This window comes from Castor canadensis, chromosome 17, assembly GCF_047511655.1.
Source record: "Castor canadensis chromosome 17, mCasCan1.hap1v2, whole genome shotgun sequence".
In the NCBI taxonomy this organism is placed as follows: Eukaryota; Metazoa; Chordata; class Mammalia; order Rodentia; family Castoridae; genus Castor; species Castor canadensis.
The window spans coordinates 19,592,462-19,611,238 of record NC_133402.1 but is presented as its reverse complement, the minus strand read 5'-3'; the positions used below and the strand labels follow the sequence as shown (position 1 = coordinate 19,611,238).

The following is an 18,777-nucleotide window of genomic DNA, read 5'->3' as shown; positions in this document are numbered from 1 at the left end:
ATTGACTTACATTTCTTTGGATATGTGCTCAGGTGCCCAGTAGTAGTTTAGCTAGATCATATGATAGTTCTATTTTCTTTTTTGGAGGAAACTTCATACTGAATTCCATGGTGGCTGCAGTAGCTTACATTCCCACCAACAGTGTGTAAGGGTCCCTTTCTTCCAGGCCAGCTCAGGCAAAAAAGCTGGTTGGAGTAGCATACACCTGCTATCCTAGCAATGACAGGAAGCTTAAAATAGGTAGTCCAGCCTGGCCTGGGCAAAAAGCAAGATGCTTTCTCCAAAAAAAAAAACCACAGCAAAATGGTCTGGAAATGTGGCTCAAGCAGAAAGCACCTGCTTAGCAATTGCAAAACCCTGAGTTCAAACTCCAGTATTTTTAAAGGAAAAGAAAAGAAATTTTAGTGCTCTCCTTTCCATTATTAAATGAAGACGCAGTTTTTCCCATCATTTTGCTTGTATACTTCCATGAAAAACTCAGAATCAACTTATCAAATTATGTACAATCAATACCTTCACACAAACCTGTTGGCAATTTTCTTGAAATTACGTGAAATTCCAAGATCATTAGTGAAAATTTCATTTTTATAATACTGAATCTTTAATTCACAAATATGAATGCATATATTTTATTTATTTATTCATATATTTTTATGTCCATTACAGGTTGAATCGTGTCCCCCCAAAAGATATGTCCAAGTGTTTATCCCCAGTACTTTTGAATGGGACCTTATTTGAAAACAGGGTCTTAGCAGACATAATGAAGTTAAGATGAGGTCATTAAGATGGGACCTAATACAACTGACTGGTGTCCTTATAAGTAGAGGAAAATACCATGTGATGACAGAGACACACAGGGAGAATGCCACGTGACAATTGAGGTAGAAGTTGGAGTGATGTGGCTGTAAGCAGAGGAACACTAAGGAATGACTGTACCTGCAAGAAGCAGGGAGAGGCAGGAAAGGATTCTTCCTGGCGCCTCAGGGGAGCAAGGCCCTGTGGACACTGGATTTCAGACTTTTAGTCTGCAGAACTGTAAGAGAATAACTTTCTGTTGTTTTAAACAGTTTATGGGACATTATTATGCCAACCTTAGGAAGGAAACTAACACAATACTCTTCCAAAAAGTCTCATAATTCTATATGTAAAGAGCTCCTTGTCTTTTGTTAAATTTACGCCTGACTATTTTTCAGAATTTGTTGCAGTTCTGAATAGGATCTTCTTCTAAAATCATGTTTTCTAGTTTTATTCTGAGTGTGTATAGAAATACAACTAGTTCTTGTGATTTAAAGTCTACTAAACAATCTTGTCAAACTCTTTCATTGATAAATTTCGGTAGATTTTCTTTTGCCAACAAATGATAATTCACAAATAGTAATAATTGGTTTCCTTTTCTCAACTCCCATGCCCTTTTATTTTTCTTATCTTATTGCATTAACTGGTAATGCCAGTATAAAGATGAATGGAAGCTGTGATGGGAGGCACCCTTGTGTTTTCCTATTTAAAAAAGGGTCCAGTTTCAATATTTCATTACTTTTCATTATAATGTTTGAGGTACATTTTTAGAAGATACTCTTTTCTCTCCAAAAATTACTTTCAACTTTGATCACTTAGTATATTTATGATAAATGAAGTAAGATATTGTATACACTACAAATAGTATTCTTGCTTTACCTGGTTTAATTCAATCTGTCTCTTGTACAGGAAATTAAATGTCCTTTCCTTTGTGAAGGGTTACTTCATGCCTGATACTAGGCTAGGTGTGCCTGCAATATGTATTTTGTATTCTCTCTCTTGTGGCAATTGCCTCGCTTTGTTACACTTTCTTGTTTAATCATTTCTGCCTTCATAAGAATAGGAACTTGCTATCTGTCTCACTCATTTATCCTCCAGGTCTCATCCAGGGCCCAGAATACACTAGCTTAAAAGTGACAGCACACATGTATGTAAATGCAAAAATGATACCTACTCCAAGAATGGGGGAAGGTGGAGATAAAGAAGAATGGTGAAGGGAATGAACTGAAGTATGATATATTTGATACAGTGTAAGAACTTTTATAAATGCCACAATGTACCCCCCATCCAGCACAATAATAAAAACATTTATAACTAAAAAAAAGAATGAATAGACTAATTAAACCAAAAGGGAGTAAGAAATTTTATAAAATTGCACAAAGTAGAATTAGATGTCAAAACACTAGTCTACACACAGGATAGTGCTGGGTTACTGTCAATACAATTATAGCAGTCCAGCAAGAGATATAAACATTGTTTTTTGGAAGTACTGAAGTTTGAACTCAGAGTCTTGTGCTTAAAGCATTCTCCTACTTGAGCAACACCTTCTTCACCCCTTTGACTTTAGGTTATTATTATTTTTTTAGAGAGGGTTTTGCAGAGATATAAAAGATTTATATTTCTGGATGGGAAATTTCCAACACTATGGGTTTATTATGTAATAGTGGGGTTTCAAGGTGTTGGGAAAAAAGTAGTGCTAGGGAGACAAAGAGAGAAAGGTTAGGTTCTTGTGTAAAACTCTATATACCAAAATGAATTGTTTTACTGGTAAAAAAAAAGAAAAAACCAAAAATGTACTAGAAGAAAGTATAGATAAGTATTTAGATACTTCAGGGGACACAAAGTAAAATCCACAAAGGGCATCCTAATTGAGAGACTGGTTATATAATAATGAAGAGTATATGCAGTCAAAAACATTACAAACAGTACTTGGGAGGCAGGGATAGGAAGACTGGGGTTTGAGGCCAGTCCAGGTAAAAAGTTATTGAGACCTTATCTTACAAAACAAGCTGAGTGGGTGGCACATGTCTGTAATCCCAGCTTCTTGGGAGGTGGCAGTAAGAGGATCAAGATCTGGGTGTGGCTTGGGCAAAAGCACAGACCCAATGTAAAATCACACTAGAGGAAAAGGGCTGGGAAGGTGGCTCAAGCCAGGTAGCTGGTACCTAGCAGACTCAATGCCCTGAGTTCAATTTCCAGTAGCACTAAAAAACAAATAAGCCAACAAATAGATTAATAAGTAAATTAATTAATTAATTAAACATGCAAATAATCAGGCAAGACATTCAAGACCAATGCTTAGTTAGCGTGGACTGCCATGCAAAATATAATTGAGTGGAAGAGAATTTACTTTCACAGAGTTCTGAAGACTGGAAGTCTGGGATCACTGTGTCTCTACATAGAAAATGTGTGTGTGTGTCAGAGAGAGAGAGAGAGAGAGAGAGAGAGAGAGAGAGAGATTGACACCCTGTGGGATTAGGATTTCCCCTTGTATGAGCTCATCTAACTTTAATTCCCTCCTAAAGCTAAAAACCTGGTCTCCAGACAAGGTTAATGTCACCTTGGAGGTCAGAGCCTCAACAACATACGAGCTGGGGGTGTGGGCACAGTGTTGTTCATAGCAATAAATAAATAACAAACACACATGCTCTTATGTTTATTGTTCCCTTATTTCCTCACTCTTGTTTTTTTTCTAGCTTGCTGAGTATATAGATAATTTGTCTATGGTTTTATTCTTTTTAGAATGTATGTTTGAATGTTTGAATCCATGATTTTTCTTTTTTGTCTTTTCTTTTTTGGTACTGGGATCAAACCCAGGGTCTTGTGCATGCTAGGCAAGTGCTCTACCACTGAGCTCCATCCCAGCCCAAATCCATGATCTTTCTATTAAGCATCGCTTGATTTGACCCCCCTAGATTGTGGCCCACAGTGCTGTTAGCTACAATTAACTCTCACTTCCTACATAGCTCCTTTCCAGTGGAAGGCCCTAGGTGTTCATGGCCGTGATTATTTTATTTTCAATCTTTTTTGCCTTTGTGAGAATATAATGTTCCTCTTTGTTATCATGTGGATTTGCTTTGGAAGTTTACCACCTCCAGATTTCAGATTTCCACAGATACACTTTTTTCTTGACAGGCAAAAGACAACTGGGAAAATACATTTGCTATAATTGAGACAAGGTTTCTTCTATACTGCTGGGAAAACTTTTTTTCTTTTAAATGAATGGGCTTTCCAATCTGTCATTTATCCACTTTTGTGAAAGAGAATTCTAGTATTGGGGGAATGAAGTCATTTTGGTAAACAGCAAAGGAAATTACTGGTAAGTGTGCTTCAATTGGTCAGTCTAGGTTGTGCTGTGATAAAACCAAGGCTCAAGTCTTGGGTCCTCACAACAATGTAGGCTTATTTCTTGATCATATATACATGATAAGGGCTGGAGCTATATATTGTTTTTAATCATGGTGGAACATCAGGCACATGGAGACTGAGAGACTCCTTTCCTCCTTCCTTCCACATCTATTGGGCAAAGAGACAGTGAGCAAATCTCCCATTGTCTTCCAAAGCCTGGAAGGACCAGACTTGAGTTCTGCTCATGTGTCATTAGCAAAGCATCCCATGGTCACCCTATATGGAAAGAACTAGAAAGTACATCCCTTTCTGTGTCTACACAAAGAATAGGCAACATTTGGTGAATGTTCTCACTGACTACCATACACTCTACTGCCTTTTCCAAAACCTGTTTTTGCATTTGTTGATTACTCTTCTAGTAATTTTCCTCAAAAGACAGGAAAACAAAACTGAAGTTAGTTTGTATCACTTACCCCTCTGGAAGGTGTCAGACTTGGAATCACACACATGCTAAACTGAGCAACTTAGGAAGGTGAACCTCAGCATGTATGTCGGGCTGGTTGTGAAGCAAGAACACAAGCATATTTTTTTCAGGGACATTTTCATGGCAAAAGAAGCAGGGCATAGTCAGAGACGATATTTAGATGCAAATAATTATTGGTAGCTATCACATGTCAGGCAGGGGGCCAGGTACTTTTGGATATGCTAGCTAATTCAATTTGATTCCTTATAAAACAATTTCAGGTGAGTTTTATTAGTCATAATTTGTATACACAGAAACTGAGGCTCAGGGAAGCAAATGACCTGCCCAAAAGCCATTAGCTTTGAAATGGAAGTTTTGTTTTAGCTCTTATCATCTAATTCTACAGAAGTTAGAATAATGCAGTGTGCATTTAGATAATATATGTTTGGCAGTCCTATGAGATGCAAGAAAGGTGGAACCTTGAGTAGCATTGTAAAGAGGATGGAGTTTATTAGTTAGGGAGTGAAACAGCCAGGAAGGGCTTTAGTCCTCTGTAGCACTGATCCATGATTGCTGCCTGGAATAAAAAGAAATGGGGGTCACTGGAGACTTGGAGACTCAGGTAGGTCTGAATGAGTGTGGGTGTTGGCAGTGTTCTATCCAGTCTCAGACCCACTGGGAATGACAGAATGAAGTTGGAGCTTCCCCTCCAAAGAGATCACTCTGTTTTCTTAAAGATTTGCTCCCAGAAAATGCTTCCATCAAAAGTAGAATAAAGTGAGAAAGCAGGCAACTGCCTAAGTACCAAGTAGACAAGGCCTTTCTCCAAAACAACAAAAACAACAAAGCCATCTCCTCCCCATCACTTGACCAGAGTGACATTTTACCAGTGAGGATCAGAAGGAGAAGGGCTATTAAAACATTTCCTTACTAACAATGTCCAGATAAGTAAGGTAAATGTGTAGGGACAATTTGAATGGACATCCTAAAAAAGAGGCCCTCAGCTCTGGCTCTGTTGATTTTTCAACAGTAACCTTCCCCACTTTTTAGGGAAAGCCTGCAATTTTAAATGATTAAAGCTTGTTTAAATTTCTCAGCATCACTGTGCTGGCCACATTTCAGCTCTGTTTGTTGTTTACCACCTCTGGGGTCGGTTTTAACACCACGCTATCAAAACCCTTTCAAATTTGAGAGCACATCTTGAGTAAAACTACATGCAGAGCAGGTTCATTTGGATGGTGGAGAGGGTGGATAGAAAGTTTCAGAGTCAGGCAGGGACTGCAGGGAGGCCCTGGGCCACATGCTGGCCATCCCAGTGCCTGACAATGGAAAAGGAAATGGATCAATGCAGTGACAATATTTGTTGCAACCCAGGCTTCCTGGCTGACCAGCTGGAGCTGGACTTGGAGCGAAAAGAGAGCCTGGCAAAGCTTGTGCATCTAGTAGCATCTGTTGGTCCCTTCCCATTTACATTACAGTAATGCAGTTGTGTGGTATTTGAAAAAGCATCCCTAGTTACACGGAATGATTTACAGGACACCAGACTCTGCATTTCACAGGTCTCCTGTGTACCATAAAAACTATATTATAAAGGAATAATCTTTATCTGAACTAAAGCTGCAGTGAAGGAAACCCATGTCCAGCTGAGAGCAGCAGTGAGCTTTGTTCACTGAGGGAAAAGTCCCCGTTCTTCATCTTATTTGATTAACATTTTTTTCCCTCTTTGGCACTAGGTACCTTGTTAATATTTAGACATTGTATACATTTTCTTTCAACTGTTGTTCCCATTATGTGATCAAACAATAAGGGAGAAGCCAGCCACATCAGCTGGAGAAGGAAACCACACCTGCCAGGCACCCAGCTGTGGCTAGCAGGATAAACCACTCACTAGAGCAGCCCCAGGAGGAGACCAACCTAGCTGTGCATAGGGACAGCTCCTGTTCCCAGGAAGCTGAGTTCGCTACAGTGCCTCAGTTGATTGCTTTCCTTTTTCCTCCTATTCCAGCCTCCCATTTCTTTCACTTTCCTGAGCAAAAGGCAACAGGAAACAGAATCTACTTTTGAATCTTTCAAAGCCCTCTGATGTTACCCCCCACCCAAGAGGGAAGTGAGGGGTAGAAATTTCTCTGCAGAGAAAAATACGCTTAAAAAAATTCAACGAGGCTGTATATAGACAGCCTGCAACCCACCTGGTCTCCGTTTATTATGTGTTCAAAGGAATGATGGTCCCAGTCCATTTCAGTCCAGGAAAACCTGATCTCCTTTAGCAGCCGATGCCTCCCAAAGGGCACAGGTGTGTGCACCTGTAGTTAGGGTATGGAGGAGGGGACAGATTCATCTCTTGGAGCAGAAAGTACTGTCATCTGTGATAGGAAAGCGGCAAAGGCTCTGGGTCTGGGACACCTGGGGGTTTGTATCACAGCTCCACCCAAGACGCGCTTCAAGATAAGATGGGGAGGCTGGAGAGATGGAAGTTGGGATGGGTACCCTGTGGTGGAGAAAGAATTACTTCTGAACCCCAGGCAGGACAATAAACAAGGTGACAGAATGCAAGGGTCAGGGATGGGCTGAGTTTGCTTGGAGTCCCAGGGGAAAAGGCAAAGCCAAGATCGCCACTCGCTGGCCCCCAGCTTCCCGGTACCCGTGGCAGTGGAGGGTAGCACTGGACTCACATTACCAAAAAGTATTGGGACACTGGTCTCCGACTCCCAAGGGAAGGGAAGCACGCGAGGTCTGGCTGGGAGCACCCCGAGTGCGCGAGAGACGGATGGCGGTGGGGGGCACGATCTCCGCTCTCCCGGATGCCCCAGCTCTGGCTCACGTCTCGGCTCCCGCGCCCCCTCCGCAGGCGCGCGCCACGCACCCCCCTTCCCTCGGCGGCGTCGGGCGCGCGCCCGGCCCCCTCCTCCTCCTCTCGGCGCCTCTCCTCTCTCCCGGCAGAAAGTTAGCAGCGGGGAAGGAACTCGGGGCTGCAACAGAGCGCGGCGGCGGCGGCGGGGACTGAAGCCGGAGCCGCGGCGGATCGGGGGAAGCGGGGGCGCTGCACACGGAGCAGGTGCAGCCGGCGGGTCCGCGCGCCCCCCTCGGTCCCCTTGCCAGAGGCTGAGGGGGTTGGGGGGGAAGCCCACCCGGACTCCGCGGGCCGAGCGGGGAGGGGGGAGGCCATGCGGCCGGGCTTCCCCCCGGCGCAGCGGGACAGCGGCCAGGGCCGGGGGCGCAGCGGCGTCGCTTCATGCAGCCGGGGCGGCTGGGCAGCGGCGGCGGCGGCGGCGGCGGCGGCGGCGGGGGCGGCGGCTGAAACCATGTCCGGGCCGCGCCGGGGGCTGCCGCCGCCGCCGCCGCCGCCAGCCGGGTGCCGCGATGGCCCCGTGGCCCGCACCTCCTCCGCCTCTGCCTCCGCCTCCACCACTCGCCGCGCCGCCGCCGCCCGGCGCCTCTGCTAAGGGGCCGCCAGCGCGCAAGCTGCTTTTTATGTGCACCTTGTCCCTGTCTGTCACCTACCTGTGCTACAGCCTCCTGGGCGGCTCGGGCTCCCTGCAATTCCCCCTGGCGCTACAGGAGCCGCCAGGCGCCGCCGCCGAGACCCCGCCGAGCCCGCCGCCACCCTCTCTGCCGCCTCCCCCCGTGCGCCCCGGCGCCCCCTCGCCGCCGCCCGCGCCGCCGCCACCGGACAACGCGAGCCACAGGGAGCCGCCCGAGCCCCCTGAACAGCCTGCCGCGCCCGGGGCCGACGGCTGGGGACTGGCGAGCGGCGGCGGCGGCGGCGGCAGCGCCCGGGACGCCTGGCTCCGGAGCCCGCTGGCCCCCGGCGAGATGATCACCACGCAGAGTGCGCTGCTGGAGAGAGAAGCGCAGGAGTCCAGCACCACCGACGAGGACCTCGCAGGCCGGAGGGCGGCCAACGGGAGCAGCGAGAGGGGCGGCGCCGTTAGCACCCCGGACTACGGGGAAAAGAAGCTGCCCCAGGCGCTCATCATTGGGGTGAAGAAAGGAGGGACCCGCGCGCTGCTGGAGGCGATCCGAGTGCACCCGGACGTGCGGGCGGTGGGCGTGGAACCGCACTTCTTCGACAGGAACTACGAGAAGGGGCTGGAGTGGTACAGGTAGGACCCTGCGGTCCGGGGAGACACACCGGGGACACCCGAGGTGAGGCGGCCGCTTTCCGCGCCCCGCGAGATCCCGGTACCGTCCCCGCGTGCGAGTGTCCTGGCCGCGGCGCGCAGGGGTTGAGGTTGAACTCCGTTTAAAAATCACTTTATTTCAAAGCGAGAGGAGGAGTCTCTGCCCTGCCTCAGCCTCCTTATCCAGGCAGGAGCTGTCGGAATTTCTCCAGCTCCAAGCTTGGGAATCCCCAGCCCTGTGCCTGCGGGTGTTTCCTGACCCAGGCTTTTGCCAGGTTCTGGGATTCTGTGTTGGGGACACCCGAGGAATGAGACAGTAGAGTTAAATTGGCGAAGGAGCTTTGAGATCCTCCTGGAATCAATCAAAATCGCCCTTAAACGCTTTTGCGTGGCTGGAATCCAACTTTAGTATTTTAAGGTCAAGAGCAAAATGAATAGGGGAACAGTTAAAGTGAGGAAGCTGGCGTCTGGGCTTTCAAGTAAAGACAGGTTGTTTCCCACCTTCTTAACTTTTCTATCTGCCTTGGCTGGACGCACACTGGGTGAATTTTGCATCAGGAGCTTCTATGTCTAAATGACAGTGGCTGTCTTTAGAGCGTTTGTGCCCTGCACCATGCCCTTTTTGTCTACACCTCCTTCGCGACAGATTGGAGGTATGTCTTGTGAGATGCTCATGTCCTTCCCTCTCCACCTTCAGCTGGTGGTGAGAGAATGGAAGCAGAGAGGACTAAAAAGTTGAGTGCTGGTGAAGTAAATTAACAATCCAGCTTCTTTGCCAGCCATAACATTTTAAAACAGCACTGGAGCAGGGGTTCCCAATGCAAACCTCTTGCTTTTTTTTCTTCTTTCCTTCCTTCCGTTTCATATCTTTCTGGAAAATAGATCTAGATGACTGTCTCCATCTCTATTGCATTTCAGTAATTAATTGCAATTGTCAAACAGAAACACAGCTTTTGTCAGCCAAAGTGATGTTATCATCTTGTTAACAGGAGCCAGTAGGTAAAATTGTCTTCAGCAGGAAGGTAACCTTCCTGCTGAAGACATGTGCTTTCTAGGTCTGGGGAAGTTTTAGAAATTACTTCACTTCAGAAATATATATAATAAATGTGAGTATTGTGATTGATTTCCTCCAGTTAAAAAAGAATATGCTTTATGCTTTAAAAGCTTGAGAGAAGGTACACTTAGGCATAAACATTCCAGCACATTTTACTGTAGCAGCAAATGTGTCTGTTAATATCTTGTCTGTTTCAACAGCAAGAACTAATTGCAATATTTTAGGAGGCTTCAAACAGTCCCTTCTTATCAAAACATAAAACAGCAAATACCTAATTTAACTGGAAAATCAGTATTTATAACATCACAAACTATGGCTTCCAGTTTTCGATTATAATTAAAAAGGTGTTAGGATGATTTATGCCATAACAGCAAAATAAAGACAGGGTATGATGTCTGGGAGGGGTCTGTTGTTTAATTGTTAGGTGTAGGAATGTTCTAGTCTTTTCTCCAAGATAGCTTTGGCCCTAGGAAGGTAAGCATAGGCTTTTCCACCCCCCAAGTCCTAATTTTAAGCTGCTTACTTCATGAGAAGTGTCAAGTACCCTTTGAGGGAGGCATAAAGATCAAATCTTTTCAACATGTGTTTGAGTTGCTTTGCAGCAGCTGGGAACAGAGAAGGGGGTGTTTTATTCAGATGACTTAAAGTTGATGAGGGGAGCTTGCTGCCATTGTGGGGCTCTGGAGAATTTCCTGTGTTCTTTTACACTGAGGCTAGGCAAAGAATGCACATAAACAGTGTTGCAACATGGCTCCTGAAGATTTGCTACTGAGTTGGCGTGCTCCCAGCAAGCACTGGTGGTATTTGGGGCTTGGTGTCATTATTTGGTAGAACTGCTGACTTCAAGGGGTGTGGATAGAAGGGAATTCACTTGGTCTTCACTTGAGGACCATGTGACATTTCTGGATTTTCCACCCCTCATCCCACCATCTTGCCCATTGTTGATCTTTATAAGGAGAGATGTTGACTGGAAGTGCAGGAAAAGCCACTCTCTTAAGAACAAGCTTCCTGTCATGGTCTAACACAGAGGGAATGATTAGCACTGAAACCGGGCTGTGGAAAGGACCCTTAGAAGCTTCTTGGTCTCACAAGAGCCCAGTCACTGGCCCTGGTTGTGGAGAGCTCTGTACCCTTGTCACAGACAGTAGTGCATTGAAGACATTTGTGAGATTTTTGTTAGTTCCATCTCTTTGTGCCTTGTTCCCATTGAGGAAAAGGGGACAACAGCCACACTCAATTGCAGAAAAGGAAATAGCAGTGCTGTTTCAGACCAGTGGCAGAAACCCTTTGCCTTGGTACCCTGGTCCAACTCTGAACCTTTTAAAGGATGGGATCTGTACTTACCTGGTTAAATTCCTTCTCCTACTAGGAATGCTATCTTGAATCTGTTTTCCTGATTAAAGATCTACAGGTTATTTAAAGCTATTTATTTATTATTTTAAATGCGCTTCTAATAGCCTACCAATTCTGGATGTGGTTTGGGATTTCGTGTTTCCAGCAAGAAGAAATTGGGGCTGTTGCCAGCTTAGCTGGCTTAGCTTCCTCATGTTCAAGTAGTCACTCCTAGCAGAGTTATTTCCTTGGTGACACTCCAATGATCCCTAAATGCGGGTTTTGCTTTGCTCCTATGCTGTTGATCTAACGAATGTAAAAACACATTGAAGATTAGAACACGAGCACTAGATTCTCAGGGCAGCATTGACTAGTGGATTAGGATGTGTGTTAAGGCTTCAGAGAAGCGAGCCTTATGGTGGATTGACACAGGTCAATGATTAATAAATAAATTGGAGCAGATTAAATCCTCTACCCATCTTCCTGTCTCTCTTCAAAAAGGGCAAAGCCACAACCAACTTCACAATGAGCTGTCTGGGCACAGACCTTGAACTCTTCTGAGGAATGAGACTTGGGGTAGGTCCCTAGCTGCCACTGTAGAACTCATCAAGGTGACAGAGGGACACAAGTGGTTTCTTCCACTGTGGGTTGCATGCTGTAGTGACCATGACACTTACCTTGGAAACCGCTGAGCTCTGGGGTAAGGAGAGGTGATGCTGCATGGTTTTATTCTCTCTGTCTGCAGTCAGTATTCACATCCCATTGGTTAGGGGTAAGTAACTCAGGCTTCTGGGAGGAAGGTGGTCCACACTCAGCATCATTATTCATTGCCATGGTATCTGGAGAGAGAAAGAAGGATGGAAAGGCACTGCTGGTATTGATGAGTGCTGGCTATTATGGTGGCTGGCACTTTGTAGACTATTGTCACATTTGAGTGTTGTGATGATGCCCTGAGCTCAATAGCAGCATCTCCATTTTATGGGCAGCATTTCCTTTATTTGAAGAGGGTAAATGACAGAGTCAAGCTCACTCTGCTGGTCAGTGCCTGAGTTGACATTCAAACCCATATCTGTCCAATTCCAAAGATCTTTGCTGCTTTGCGTGGAGCACTTTGCACTAGAAAGGTCATGTACATTTTCCATTCTTTTGTTCAACAAATACTTAATAAATATTAACCATGCACCTAGTACCATTATAGGTACAGAGGATAAAGCTGTGAATAAGACAGATGCAATACCTGCTCTCCTGAACCTGTTGTTTTAGTGGGAGAGTTGGAGAGATGAAAACAACCAAAACTAGATAACACAGTGTGAGAATTCTAGTTGTGATGAAGGCTATGAGGAAAAAGACATGAAGTGTTGGCCCAGGGTGCCTTTATCCAGTGTGGTAGCTGCCATTTGAATATGGCTGTTGAACCTGTGAAACGTCCACAGTGAAGTGTGTTGTAAGTATACAATACACAGAATGCTAAATTGCTCATTAATAATTTTATATTGATGACATGTTGACATTATAATAATCCTACTGAGCTAAAAGTATATATTATTAATTTAATTTCACTTCTTTTTGCCTTTTAAATGTGGCTGCTAGAAAATTTAAAAGCACTCTTGTAGATGTACATTGTAGTTCTGTTGGGCAGGGCTTGTATAGTGTTAAGTTAGCTTTTTAAACTTACAGTGAGCCTGGGTCACCTGGGGTATTATCTGCTCTTATCATACAGATTCTGAATAAGGCCCTTTGAGGAGGGCCTGAGATTTTGCACTTCTGTCACCCTCCCAGAATAATTGCTGCTTCTTGTTCTTGGCTCCTTCACTTTGAGTAGTAAGGAGCCAAGAGATGAATTGCTGTGTGTGCATGTGTGTGTGGGGGCACACATATGTCCACACTCATGTGTGTTATTTTAAATAGGATGATTAGGGAAGATTTCTCTGTGGAGGTGATATAAAATGAAGCAAAAGTGTAAGATTCTTCCATGTGAAGATCTGGTCAGAGAGGTTTCCCAACAGAGGAAACAACAGGTACAAAGGTCCTGAGGTGGAAAGGCGCTTCATGGCTCTGCAGAGTGCTCATTCATGACTCTGAAAACACCGTCTATGTAGCTGGATGACACTGGGGTCGAACCTGATGTGGTAACTTATGAGTTAGATGAGTTCCTTTGAATAACTTATGTAATACTACTTAGCTTCAGTTGCTTATCTGAAAGTAATTCCTTGCTTGTAGGATTGCTGGGAGAAATAAATAACAAACATGAATGTATTTTTATAGAAAATGAGTATCCTAGAGTAGAAATTCAGTTGGGCCTGGCTACTGTTTTTTTTTTTTTTCCATTTCTCAAATCATTTTGGTCTCTTAGATGCTTTACCTTCTATCAAGGATGCGATAATGTTGACTTGTCTTATTTGGGATGGTTTGGGAAAAGCCCAATAATGCCTGGCTTTGCAACTTGCATCTATTGCATCTTTTAAACCAAGGCTGGAAAAGTCTGATGCTGATGGCGGGGCGGGGGGAGTATATGTGTCATGTGAGTGAGTGCAGTAAACTGGGGCCGGACTTGGACCCCCCATTCCTGGTTAAGAGGCAGCCATGGTTCCTTCCAGCTTCTCTTTTTCATATGTGAATGTTGCATCAGGGTTATCAGATCTTCTACTTAATAAGAGACTGGAAAGCCAGGTTTTGATGTGAAATCTTCTGAAAGTTGGCCATGGATGTTCTTTTCTTAAAAGCAGGTTGTGGGCCAACACCATGGGACAAACAAAACCCATCTGTGGGTTGCGTGGAGCCAGCTGGCTACCAGTCTGTGACCTCTGGTTTAAACTCATTTCAGAAAGTAACTGGCATGCTGCTACCCTTTGCAGAGGCCAGAATTGTGGCTTTGGTGTGCTATTTTGGTTTAGTCTTTTTTTTTTTCCCCCTTGTGCAGCTTTTTATAATAGCAGGGGGGAAATTCCTCCCAAATATATTGCATCTACAACCAAAGGAATGTTGAGGCAGAAAAAGAAACTTCACAAATTTCCCTTTTGTTGCCAACTAACATTCCCTTGAGGATAGGGTGACACTTTTTTTTTGGGTGGTACTGGGGTTTGAACTTAGAGCATTAAGCTTGGCTCTGCCACTTGAGCCATGCCTCCAGCCCTTTTTGCTTTAGGTGAGTTTTTAGATAGGGTCTTGGGGATTTTTGCCTGGGCTGCCTGGACCTTGATCCTTCATGACTTCCAGTGTCGCTTGAGCCACCTTGCCTGGCCTTTTTTTCTTTTTCTTTCTTTCTTTTTTTTTTTTTTGAGGCAGGCTTTCAGTATGTAAGCTCCTGACTCAGCCTTCTGAGTGCTGGGATTCATAGATGTGTACCACCATACCCAGCTTTTTTTTCTATTTGGCAGTTCTGGGTTTGAACTCATGGCTTTGTGCTGGCTGGGGTGGTACTCTACTGCTTGAGCCACACCTCTAACGCCTCCAGCCCTTTTTGCTATTGATATTTTGGAGATAACCTGGGCTTTCTGCCCAGCTCCCAAGACCATGATCCTCCTATTTTAGGCTTTGCACCATTTCTGGGATGACAGGCACACACCACCATTCCCAATTCTTTTTTTTCATTGAGATGGGCTGGCCTTGAACTGTGATTCTCCTGAGCCACTGTTTTTTTTTTTTTTTTTCTTTCTTTTCTTTCTTCTCTGTGCTGGGATTGGAACTTAACTTAGAGCTTCAGGCATGTTAAGTAAGTGTTCTACCATTGCACTATATCCTCAGTAGGAAAACTCTTCATTTTTCAGTCATTAATCAGAAGTGTCTATAATTGATCTATATAGAGATAATTTGATCTACAGATTCTGGGCAAGTGGATGGAAGACCTGGAGGTAGAAAAAATGGGTCTCAGGCTTTGCTTGGTTCTGCTAGGTGTCAGCTTGAGGATATTAATTTGTTTGCTAGGTGGTGCCATACTGTCCATGGGGCTCATTCACTTACTAAAATATTTGGTTCTAGAATAAGCTTCTGCACTGGACCTTTTGAGAGAGGAATCTAGTAGAATGAAACAACATGATTTGGAGCTTGTTTTTCTGAGCTAGAATCTATTGCATGTGACATGGGATGAGTTCATGTCACTAGGCCTCAATATCTCCATCTGCAGGATGGGCCCCATATCGTCTATTTCCAAAGGATTATGTGAGTATGAATTAAAATGGCACTTCAAGTGCCTCATATAGAGAGAATTGTGACAGGATACTTCTCTCTTCCCCCCTTTTCCTCTTTCTCTCCCATTTTTTTCTCTTTCTCCCTTGCTTTATCATTTTCCTTCAATGCCTTCCCTCTTGTCCAGACCATTAGTACCGAGGGCTCTAAAGAGAAAGCCATAATGCAGTTTTCATTTGAGTATAGTCTTTTATTTCAAGAGAGGGATTGGAAGTGCTGAAGCAGCTCTTAAACAGCTCTCCAGAGAATAATCAAAACTGGATTCAGAATTCGTTGTGTTGTCCCTGGCACTGAGTGGGGAGGAGTCTGAGTTCCCTTGGTAATCACAGTGGGGCTGTCTGAGGGCCCTGGAGGGCAGCAGCCAGGCCCTCTGGGCTGACACAGTGCCCAGCTCCAGAGCCTCTGCTGGGGACAAGGACATTTGCCCCAAATCATTCAGAAGTATAACTTTGTGCCCTCAGTTTTCTGCAGAAGCAAAGGGCTGTGGATGCAGGATGCTCTCAAAGACCCCATCTCCCAACATGTCCTGCGACCTGGCAGCTTTTGCTAGTGAGCTCTAACATCATGACATGAGTTATCTTTTTTTTTGGTAAGTCACACCAGGCATTTTTTACTTTTAAATCGAGTCAGTGGAGAGGCTTGGAGACTTGAGGTGAATGAAAGATTGCTGGAGTTGTAAGCTGGAAAGTTTGAAAGGTTTGGGATTTGCATAATGGATGATATCGCAGGCAGGATGGAACCACTGCCCTGTTGAAGACTTCTCTGGATTCCATTGGTTTCTGCGGCTTAACAAGCTATTGTGTAACTGCCTTGGGAATTTCAATCTGAAATTATAATTCACCAAGGCAGCCTTTCAGCCAGTCTTACCATTAATTAAAAGCAGGAGGTTGGTGTTTATTAATTTAATTTTTATACTCACTGGTTAAGAGTGCTTTCCTTTAAAAACTTACTTTTAATCTTGTTTAAGAGTATACAAGTCATTATTATAGGGGAACAAAGCAACATGTACATTAGGCAGTATATATATGTGTATATATTTGACTGCAAATAATAGAAATTGAACGTAAGCAATTATAAATAAAAAAGTATTATTTACCTGGTCTATGTGACTGAAAATCTGGGGGGTAGTGGGCTTCAGGCAAAGCTGAGTCTAGGGGCTTGAAGGCTGTCATTAGGCCTGTCTTTTTCCTTCCTTTGCTCTGTGTCTGCAGTTTGCTTCTTTCTCCTGTGGTGTCTCACTACATTTTAGTTAAGATGAAAAACAGCAACCCAAGAAAAACTCATTTTATTCCTTTGTTTCCTTTTTGAAACAATTTATAAGAGCTTTGTAGGGAATTACTGGAGATGCCTTGTCCCAAGTTGGGGCATGAACCCATTCCTAAAGCAATAGCTGTGTAGTATTCTAGTTAGGCCTGGGTGATGTGGCCATCCCTTTAGCTTGGAGTGACAGTGGGAGTGTAGAAATGGGGCCAGTCCCACTGAATCCACAAGGAATAGTTTCTGCAGAGCAAAAGAGTAGCTCGAGGTTTTATTGCTAGAAAGGTAGGGGCCAGCTAAGCTAGATGTCCATTAAACATGAAGATCCACTCTGGGATAGGCACCTGGTCTCTCTAACCCAGCATTGTATCTGGGAAGAGGGGCAAAGGATTAGTTTGGGGGGTTAGTGCACATGTCATCCAGTTTTTCATCCATTTATTTACGCATTAAACATTTATTGTCAACTGTGTGCTATGAACTGGGCTCAAACATGAACCAAATACAGCCAGTGATCTGAAAGAGCTGACAGAGTGGAGAAATGGACAGGTCAGTGATTACAGAGAAAGGAACACAACCCTCCATCAAGCAGGACTTGTTCCAAGAATGGAAGGATGGTTCAATCCTGGGAAATTTAATACTGTGACATATTGTAAATATCAACAAATGAGAAAAAAATCCTGGTTTATTTTGTGGATGCTGAAAAAGAGATCTGATAAACATCTACTGCTAATTTTAGAGCAATGTATTAATACCTAGCAACATCTTTAGTGATATAATGCTGGAATTCCCACTAATCCAGAACACAATAAGAATGCCCATCACTAACACTATTATTTACCATTGATAGGAAATCATTAGAAAACACGATTAGATGCAAAAAAGAAGAAATAAAAAAGGGAGGTAGAATTATCACTATTTGCAAGTGATTTCCACTATTTTTGGAAAACCTGAGAGAACCAATCTCCCTATAAATCTATTAGAAACAATAATAGATTTCATTAAGACAATTGATAGGGAAATAGTTATGCAAGGACTATACTTTTTCTATTTGCCCGTACCAACCATTTTGAAAATATAACAGGAAAATATTCTTGTTAGAGAACCAAAGAAAGAGACAAAATCACTAGGAATAAATTTTATAAACATTTCAAGGGCTTGGCAAGAAGAAATTATTAATACTGTACTGAGAAGGACCAAAAAAAAGACAGGAATAAACAGGAAGAGACCCTTTTCCTTTCCTCTCCTTCTCCATGTCTTTCCCCCTCTCCTTCCTCATTTTTTGTTTGTTTAATTCATTGTTGCCTAAATGGAGTTCAGATATGTTTGAGAGTGGTCTGAAAATTACTGCTTACATGAACATGACCAAAATGTAGTACTTCCTATATAGGATTTCCTTATTTTTCACATTTTGTTTGACAGAAAAGGAAGGCAAGACAACTATTCCTGTTTCAATTCATAACCTGTATTAGGATTCCTTGTGGGGAGTCTTGTAAGACTAAGGTCAAGGTATGGATTGATAATTGAATTTATGTAAACGAATGAACATAAGTGTAATAATGCTACAAAGCAAAAATCCAAAAACTAAATCATAGACAAAGGAAAGTCTTTTTTTTGGGGGGGTGGGAAATTGGATCTGAGAGAAGTCCAGTAGCAGTGGTAGGAGGCCGTGGGGTGGATACATATTGTACTTACGTGTGCTGGGCTCTGCTCCACCTGTCAAAAACATTCTGTCTTTGCAAGAACCTTAAGAGATAGGGATGGTGTTGGGTGTGAATATGAAATGTCTCCCACAGACTTACATGCTGAAGATTGGTCCCCAGCCTGTGGTGCTGTTTTGTGAGGTGGGGCCTAGCATGAGAAGGTCAGTCATTGGGGTCTGCCTTTTTTTTATTTTTGATGGTATTGGGGTTTGAAGTCAGGGCCTAATGATCGCTAGGCAGGCTACTCTACAACTTAATCTACACCCCCAGCCATTTTTGCTTTAGTTATTTTTCAGATAGGGTCCCAGACATTTTTCCCAGGCTGGTCTGGAGTATGATTCTTCTGGTTAGGCTTCCTCCTGTCACTGGGATGACAGGCACATACCACATGTAGTTATTGGTTGAGATGGAGTCTCCCTAGCCCTCTCCTGTCTTGCACTGGCCTCTAATTGAAATCCTTCCAATCTCTGCCTCCCAAGTAGATAGGATTACAGGTGTGAGGCACTGATGACTAATGGGGCA

The 18,777-nt window shown here is 43.9% G+C and overlaps 2 protein-coding genes across 3 annotated transcripts in view; one reads left to right on the top strand and one right to left on the bottom strand.

Annotated features, from left to right (window-relative positions):
- Positions 1-5,091: 5,091 nt before the first annotated feature.
- On the bottom strand, positions 5,092-7,910 carry LOC141418502 (uncharacterized). The gene is made up of 4 exons (XM_074059284.1): positions 7,750-7,910; positions 7,279-7,708; positions 6,796-6,909; positions 5,092-5,183 (listed from the first exon to the last, which is right to left on the bottom strand). Exons 1-4 carry the CDS (start codon positions 7,908-7,910, stop codon positions 5,118-5,120), a joined length of 771 nt encoding a protein of 256 aa, XP_073915385.1. The 3' UTR covers positions 5,092-5,117.
- Positions 7,911-7,942: 32 nt separating this feature from the next.
- The window catches only part of Hs3st4 (heparan sulfate-glucosamine 3-sulfotransferase 4), a 387,953-nt gene continuing 377,118 nt past the window's right edge, over positions 7,943-18,777 (top strand). The window contains exon 1 of one of the 2 annotated variants that reach the window (XM_020153495.2): positions 7,943-8,709. In XM_020153495.2, the coding sequence (XP_020009084.1) occupies positions 7,967-8,709 (743 nt within the window). In that variant the 5' untranslated portion in view covers positions 7,943-7,966. Of the gene's footprint in view, positions 8,753-18,777 lie in introns of both variants that reach the window. The other variant, XM_074059668.1, reaches the window with a different exon arrangement.

Excerpts from the sequence above, each read along its gene's own strand:
- LOC141418502 (XM_074059284.1), bottom strand. The coding sequence starts at position 7,910 with ATGGTTTCAGCCGCCGCCCCCGCCGCCGCCGCCGCCGCCGCCGCCGCC. Across the intron at positions 7,709-7,749 it reads GCCTCCCCCCTCCCCGCTCG|CCTCTGGCAAGGGGACCGAG; the intron begins GCCCGCGGAGTC and ends CAACCCCCTCAG. Across the intron at positions 5,184-6,795 it reads ACATAATAAACGGAGACCAG|GCAGCAATCATGGATCAGTG; the intron begins GTGGGTTGCAGG and ends TTTTTATTCCAG.